Source organism: Brassica napus, chromosome C4, assembly GCF_020379485.1.
Source record: "Brassica napus cultivar Da-Ae chromosome C4, Da-Ae, whole genome shotgun sequence".
NCBI classification, from domain to species: Eukaryota; Viridiplantae; Streptophyta; class Magnoliopsida; order Brassicales; family Brassicaceae; genus Brassica; species Brassica napus.
Window position 1 is genome coordinate 27432184 of NC_063447.1, and position 8195 is coordinate 27440378.

The window sequence follows — 8195 nt, forward strand, 5'->3', positions numbered from 1 at the left end:
GCAGTCCATACATCAGAGTGAATCAGGTCAAAGCAATTTTCATAAATAGTACTTGATCTAGAGAAAACAGATTTGCAATGTTTGCCTAAGATACAAGCCTCACAATCACTCTTAAAAGAAATACTAGGCAACATGATGTTTAAAGCTCTAGAATGGGGATGTCCTAATCTAGCATGCCACAATACATCTTTAGGGAAATCAGAAATAGAATTTAAAGCATGGGATAAATCGGCAGCAAGCTTAGTATTTTCAAGCAAGTACAAGTCTCCCTTGGTGACACCTTTGCCAAGCAACCTACTAGTTTCAATATCCTGAAAGTAGACATCATTAGGAGTGAAAGTAACACTGCAATTCAAGTCATTAGTAGCTCTTTTAAATGATAACAAGTTTGAGGTGAAGCTAGGCATATAAAAAGCCTTAGAATCTTTGTTAAACAACCTAAGATCACCTACTCCTTTAATTGGTACTCTTTCACCGTTAGCTATTGTAACATTTCCTAAGGCAGGGACAATGTTTTTAATCAATTTTAAATCACTGATCATGTGGTGACTAGCTCCTGAATCTATAACTAAAGGTTTTGCCAAATTAAATTTAGTTATCGCATTCAAGGAAGTTCCACAAGCAGTAGCATGTAAAGAGGTACCAAGTAAGTTACCAGAGTTATCCTTAAGGAGTTTGATGAGAATCTCAATATCAGATCTCCTGATGGTCTCATCTTGAGTGTTCCTTAAGGTTGAGCCACTCCTCGAAGCTCCCCCTTTGTTCTCACAAGCTTTATTGGTCTGGCGCATTCTGCCTTGTATAGATGGCTCACCAATATCACCAGAGAAGTTTGCTTTGGCATCATTGTAACCTGTCTTGAACTTTTGTGGCTTGAGATGGGGATGGAGTATCCAGCACTTGTCCTTTCCATGGCCTTTCTTCTTGCAATGATCACAAATCCACACCTTCTTGTCTTCAGCTTTGTAAGAGCTTTTGTTTGCTGCTCCATCAGCTTGGTTTGCAAGCACCAGATCTTTCTTTCGTCCTCCAAAGAGACCAACTGAGCCTTGCTCCTTGTGAATCTCAGAGCATAACTCATCTAGAGAAGGTAGCTCCTTATTTCTTAGGATGTGCTTGATGAGGTCACCATAGCTTGGATGAAGGGTAAGCAGCAAAGCAAAGACCTTGTCTTGCTCTCTCCTTTGATTAAGCACATCAGGATCAATAGTTGTTGGCCTGAGCATCTTAAGTTCAGCCCACAAGGATCTGAACTTCCCAAAATGTTTAACAAAATCGTTGTCCTCTTGACTAAGAGTATTGATATCCCTCTTGACTTCAAAGACTCTACTAATGTTGGAATTGTTTCCATACACCTTCTGAAGTGTATCCCACAGCTCCTTGGAAGTTTCACAATAGGAGTAACCTTCCTGAAGTGAGGGATCAAGACTGTGCTGAAGAATGGACAACACTAACTGGTCCTCTTGACATTTCTTCTTGGCGTCAGCATCAGCAAGAACAACCTCTTTGTCATCCTCGCCTAGGATAGTCTTCTTTTGTGGCCTGCCTTCTTCAACAATCTCCCAAAGCCCTCTGCCTCCAAGAGCTGTCTTAGCAAGCCTTGCCCAGTGTAGATAGTTAGCTCCTTTAAGAGTAACTGGAATCACCACCATTCTTGAGTTTTCTCCTGAATCCATCAAGAATCACAAAAACATAATTGGAAAAAATTCAAGAACAGAGGAGAGAGACTGGTGTGAATGATAAGAGATTTTAAAGAGGAAAAGAGAAATAAAACCAGAGTAATTTACGGAAGAGATTTAGGTTTCAAGAGCTTGTGGCTCTGATACCATGAAAATCTATGAAAATTAATGAGAGTTTATGAGAATTATTTGAGAGATTTTGGTGAAGAACTAAGAGAGATATGTGAGGAAATCTAAGAGAGAGAGACAAGAATATTTGAGGAACATTTTTCCTTAGATTGATTTAATGTATACAATAGTTACATAAATAGATTTAGCAAAAAGAATAAGACAATGAGAATAAATAAACTAATGAAGGCCAGATCTTGGGAAATCACTTTCGGATAGCGACAACTCTCTTCTCTCTTCATTCCTTAGCGTATCATGTTACTTTGATTTGTTTCCACACTCCAAGAGCTCTATCCAGTTGCTTCCACTTGTTTAAATTCGTCCAAGACTTCAGGCAAGATATTTAAATCAGTCTTAAACATTTCCTTGCTTTTCCTGTCCATGATTTTCTGTCCGTAATCAATCAAGTTTTTCGTGTCTTTAGTCTTGCTCTTTATTCTCTTCACGTCAACAGAAACCAGCTACTTAGGCAGTTAATCAATGTATTGAACATGCAGAGATCATTTCGAATCCCTACAGCTTCCATCTTTTTCCACAGAGAGATGACGACATCGTACTTCTTCAGTTTGAGAATGGCGTTCAACAGTTTATTGAGATCGATGATTGAAGGGAAGGGGCGAGATTTGGCCATGTCGTTGAACAAATCGATAGCGTCATCTAGTTTGATATCACGACGACGGTTTCTGCTCAGTCTCTCTCGGAGATCAATCACGCTGGAGAAAGCTCGTACCCAGCAACCAAGAGAAGGGAGAGCGCTTTTGCGTTTACTATTTTCGAAAAGATTCCGATGAAGCAATGTCTTCGCCGTCATCGCAATTGATCTCTGCATCGTTTTGCGATCGTCTCTCTGATTCCGAATCCTAAAACGAGACATGTTTATGGAGAGAGAGAGAGAGATGGAATGGTAACCGGGAATTTGGGAAACCAAAACCGGTTTATGCTTTGATATTAAACCGAACAACTATCATCGTTGATGTGCATCATCGGGTGGTTAACGAAATATTTTAGGTTTACTTGGAAATTTCATCTTTTAAAATTTTTACTAAAGGAAATTGGTTTATGATAATCTCGGTTCAGTTTATGGTTCACTATTTCTCGGATTTTCCATCACTATTTCAGTGTTAGTAATCACCAAAACGGCTTCAAAGCTTACGAAACAAAAATAGAATGATTCAAAATGGATTATTTGCTCAAATCATGAGATTTTATACTCAGATTTCTCTTTAGTCTTAAAGGCTCTAGTCTAAAATTTTGTAAAGAGACAAAAGACTCGTTACCATCTACTTAAAAGTATTGTCTGTCAAAAATATATGTTGATGACATTATCGGGAAAGGAACTACAAAACTCAAAAAAAAAAGGAACTACAAAACCCTACACAAAATTAAACAACGAAAAACGAGGAGGAAATACCTTATTGTTACGCATTTTCGGTATTAACATACAACTATCCTAACATGATTACTTGAAAACACTTAAAGATCATGACTTTTAAGCGCTATAGCCCACAACAGAGGGGTGCGACATGAAGCGGGCCTCATAACCACCGCATGCAGCAGCGGAAGCTTCCTCCACTAGCTCCTTTGAGACACCGTTGTTACAAATGTTTGCAAACGCTCTCACATGTTTCATCCCGTATTGCGTTAGCCATCCACAATGCATCTCAAATATACGTACCTAAGAAATTTCAAGTATTAAGTAAAGTGGAACAATAAAAGTATGAACAAGAAAGGAATGAGAAACTCTTACCATTGACTTAAGACATTCCCAATCGTCGACCAATGGCAATCCGGGTTCTCTGACCGAGTTAAGAACATTAGTCAAGGGACCAAACAGAACCGTGCCTATCAATTCCACACTTGTGTCTACATGTTTTCTGTGCCTTGTTGTCTCGGTTAATTCCTTCAATATCTCATCCTTCCTTGACCCATCTTCAGATGTTTGGTACTGTAAACCCCAAAGGCAATATGGTTTAAACAAAACCAAATCGTTACAGTCGATTTAAATAACCGAAAATAGGCAAAACATGATAGACCAATACCATGTGCCAAAGGAATAGAAGGTCTGCGTCACGTTGGTTCACAACTCCCACAGGTGACTTCACCGGTAACTCGTTAGGAGGGAGATTAACAGTGGCTGGATCGAATCCTTGGTATAGATAAAGCTTCTCCGACTTAATACTGTTGTTACCGTATTCCATCACATGGGAGCCTTCGGAATAGGTATTATAGTTTGATGTCCGCATCTTCACCTACACACCGGCATATAAAAAAAAAACTCTATATGGTTTACGTCCACAAACGAACCATTGCGTAAACGGGCAAAGACAAAATTTCATTTACCGTTTGGTATTGTTGCTTTACAGTCTCTTTCTTTAAGTTGTGTGTCTCACTGCAAACGAATCACAACAAATAAACCAATGTATACATGTACACATAAAAGTACTTAATAATTAAATACATATAATATATATACCTGTCTTCCATCCAAGCAACGCTATATAAATCTCCTAAGCAAGTAATATATTCGGATGGGGGAGATGGATTCATGCCCGGACAATATGTTCCGTAACTACTCTCTTGTGCATTTGAAGCCGTTGTTACGTAAATGTTCAAGTCCTTTGGCATGATCCCCTCGAATATACTCCCGCTCTCACATGCTTCTACGTATATAACCTACATTACACACAAGTATCATAATATTGCCATTAACTTTAGGATACCAATCACAAATCGATCAAGAAATTAATTTGGCCTACTATATTTTACCATCTCTTTGTATGTTCCGGTAGCATGCTTCTTCTTAAGTGTTTCAACAAAATCAGCAGCATAAAGGTAAGGCTTGTTTGGCATCCCTGACCAACGAAAAACACACCATTATAAGCAAACGATTACAAGCATAACCCATTAGAATGTAATAATATTTAACACACTATAAGGTTAATGAAGTTACCAAGAACTCCGGGACCACCATGAGCAGAGTAATATACAAAAATGTGGTCGTTGGCCTTGCTAGCTATGACCTTACCACTTCCACCTGTAACAGCCGTCTTGTCTCCTAGAAGTACCGCGTAGAAGTTAGCGGCCGTAACGTCATGCCCGGTATAGTCCTGAAAAGAGAGATCCTAAAAAGTAACTAACGGAATAACAATTAAAAAGGAAAACATTAATGAGTGGCTATGATTAATTTAGATAGGTGGTACCAATCAATGGTCCACACACAAAGTTTGGTTTACCACACCAAATGCCTATAGACTGTAGTCACTATCACTATCAATTGTTGGGTACTATCTAAGTCACCATCTCTTAGAGCATAATTAATGGAAGGTTCTTAGGGTGAAATTTTTTGCGAAATATAAGAAACCGTTTAAGACTAAAATAATTAAAAAACGGCTCTTAAATATTTATATTCCGAACTTCATCCTAAGAACTCTCAATTATGCTCTTACACGATAGATCCAAGAAATATATATTAGGAAATTCAATACCTGAGTGCCAGACAAAAACAAAGTACGATTCAAATAAGATTCGAACTCGTTTTTGACAAAGTGGTGTAGACCATTTTTCCTATAAGTTTTTCGACGGAAACGTCTGTCGGAAGGATCAGAATTTGGACACGATATAATCGTCACCGTGAACACTATGATTTAGTGTATTTGTTGGTCAAAATCGGAGTTGTGTTGAATGAGAAATGGAGGTCCAAAGTGAATGACATACAAAGTTTGCAAAGCTTTTAGTTTGGCTAATATAGAATTTTAGCAAATGAGTCACTTTGGATATTTGAGTTTGATTTTAGATTTAATATGTTAATTAGATATTATATCAATTAACCTGTTTTAAATCTTATTCATAAAATATTTTTATGTTTCTTAAATATAAAAATATAAACCTAGTAAAGTATATGGTGTATTTGATTTGGTCAAATATGCATTATGACTTTGATATCTAACGTACAATGAGTCATGGAAATTAAATTCCTTTGCTATAATTGAAAGCATTGGTACATTAGTGGTCTCCATGATTTCACAAGGTGTTACACTTTTTCCATTTAAATAGGAGCACTTGTGTAGCAAAAAACTGATAGAAAACATACAATCTTCCATATTTTGTTTTTATCTTTCCCTTTAATTTTATTTTGAGTCTGAGAATATATACAAAACTAGTTTCGCCAGGCTTCTGATTCTGATAGAGTGATCAGGCTTCTAATAGAGTGACGCAAATCAGAAGATTTTTTTGCAGTTGTATCACGTGACTCATTACTTTCGCTACGAGACGTATTTTGAGTTAAAGAAAGAGATAATATCTCGACCCTGCAGTTGTATCATCATTTTCTTAATCTTTAGTATAATCTTATCAATTTTATTCTTTACAATATCCAGTTTTCCGTAGTGTATTTAGTTTATATAATACCGTTCCATCACAAAATACTATAAAAATAAAGATCTAAAACATGGTTAGACCGTAAACTGGATTATAAAGTAAGATACTTGACTAGCAAAAGCATCAAATTTAATAAACTAGAACACAGACTAATCATGGATAAAAAGTACGTTAACGGTACCTTAGGGACTCCTGCGTAAACATCATCACCATCTGGATGGTTGATTAGAGTACCGGGACGGGGATTAAGTGGATGGTTTGCGATATCATCATACATCATGACGACTATGTTCTCTTCTTTTAAACCTCCCTTTCTCAGTATTTGATATGCGTGACAAACATCGGCCTATAATACAAAAGCAATAAAACATAATAAAGAGATAGTTTAGTTAATAAAATACTTAACGATCTTTATAGAATTACGAAAATAATTGAACAAAGAAGACTTTTATACATGTGATAAAGCAGAATTAGTTTCAAAAATGGACAAGTTCACCACATAGGTTCTTTTAACAGTTTGCTCAAAAAAAACTCATTTTTAATAAAATTAGAGTATAAAGAAAATTTTGCATGTCGAATGAATATTCGCAAGTCCGAGAAAAAAAAAATTCTTGAGGGAGAAAGTAACGAATAATAAGATTGATTCGTTAAGCAATAAGAAGATTTAAGATCAATTATATTTGAACATTTATGTACCTGGTGCCTGTAGTTTCCATAACCGGAAGAACCAGCGATAAGAACCGCCCATCTAGCACCGATAGTGTCTTCTTGCTCAGTTGATTTAGCTTCCTCTGTCGGCATAAGAATTTTTGGCTCGAACCGGCCGCGTGACTCGGTGCGACCCACTAGAAGTAACAGAAGAAGAGCTAGTCTGAAACAATAGAACTTAGCCATGGGAGACGGGGAGAGAGAAGAAAGTAAAGAGATACTATGAAGGAATAAAGAGAGCTACGAAAGCAAATGATGGTTATAAAGCTAGGCAAATGGGTGTAAATAATAAAACAAAAGGGCAGAATTCTAGTCTAAAGTTTTTGCCAACTAATTAAACTTTTAACATATAGTTACACTTTTTATCAATAGTATTAGCTTTTTCGGTGGGTAATACATGTACTCTATTCTTTTTATTAATTAATATATATTATTTACAAAAGATGATTACGTGATTTTATAAGCTTGCAACTTCTTAAAAACGATTTGTCAAAAAAAAAAATTGAATTATTTTAAGTTTTAGTTGAGATTTTTAATATGATCTTATAGTGATTTGTGGACATTTTTTTATTAAAAAAATTAAGGGATATTAGTTACAAATGAGTTAACAATGATTATGATGTTGACGATTGAATAGTTTGGAGTATTGCATTTGACCTCACAAAAAAAACACAAAGACTGGCTGCTCACTTGTCAGCTTTGCGACACAACAGAGTACATGCAAAACGCAGTCTAGACACGTCTACATTTGTAGGGCCCACGCGGTGCTGTCTTCGTCTTCACTTACCGTTACAACGACTTTTTTTTTTTTTTTATTAATCAACGCACCTTACAAATCCAATCATGGTTGGATACAAGTTTAAGACATTACAAACCCAAACATGGATGGAGACCAGTGTGCAACATTAGAACTAAGGACCACAAAAAGGATAAACTAAGTCGGAGATTTAGTGTAAGACTGTATTGTATCATTAGAGTAAAATAAAGTAAGTGAAAGTTTATTTCAGCCCATTTCCTCTGATTTTTTCCAGTCAAGTGAAAAACATTTCAGCTCATTTACTCTAACACAGTGAGAAAAGTAGAAGTAAATGTTCTTTCAACTTTTGTTAGATGAAAATATTACTCTGGATTTGACAGTTCTCTTTTCTCCTATTTTCATCTTTTCATTTCCACTATTTTACTCTACTGATTATCGGTCACAACTTTAGATAACAAGATTTAGACAACACCGTTACAACGATTCCATCAGTTAAAATGATAATT

The 8195-nt window shown here is 36.3% G+C and overlaps 1 protein-coding gene across 1 annotated transcript; it reads right to left on the reverse strand.

Annotated features, from left to right (window-relative positions):
- Window positions 1–3128: 3128 nt before the first annotated feature.
- On the reverse strand, window positions 3129–7214 carry LOC106393247 (vacuolar-processing enzyme beta-isozyme). The gene is made up of 9 exons (XM_048753790.1): window positions 6921–7214; window positions 6406–6570; window positions 4798–4954; window positions 4614–4699; window positions 4321–4520; window positions 4188–4236; window positions 3887–4096; window positions 3595–3792; window positions 3129–3522 (listed from the first exon to the last, which is right to left on the reverse strand). Exons 1-9 carry the CDS (start codon window positions 7116–7118, stop codon window positions 3337–3339), a joined length of 1449 nt encoding a protein of 482 aa, XP_048609747.1. The 5' UTR covers window positions 7119–7214; the 3' UTR covers window positions 3129–3336.
- Between the last annotated feature and the right edge of the window lie 981 nt (window positions 7215–8195).

Excerpts from the sequence above, each read along its gene's own strand:
- LOC106393247 (XM_048753790.1), bottom strand. The coding sequence starts at position 7,118 with ATGGCTAAGTTCTATTGTTTCAGACTAGCTCTTCTTCTGTTACTTCTA. Across the intron at positions 3,793-3,886 it reads TTCTATTCCTTTGGCACATG|TACCAAACATCTGAAGATGG; the intron begins GTATTGGTCTAT and ends TGGGGTTTACAG. Across the intron at positions 3,523-3,594 it reads GGGAATGTCTTAAGTCAATG|GTACGTATATTTGAGATGCA; the intron begins GTAAGAGTTTCT and ends GAAATTTCTTAG.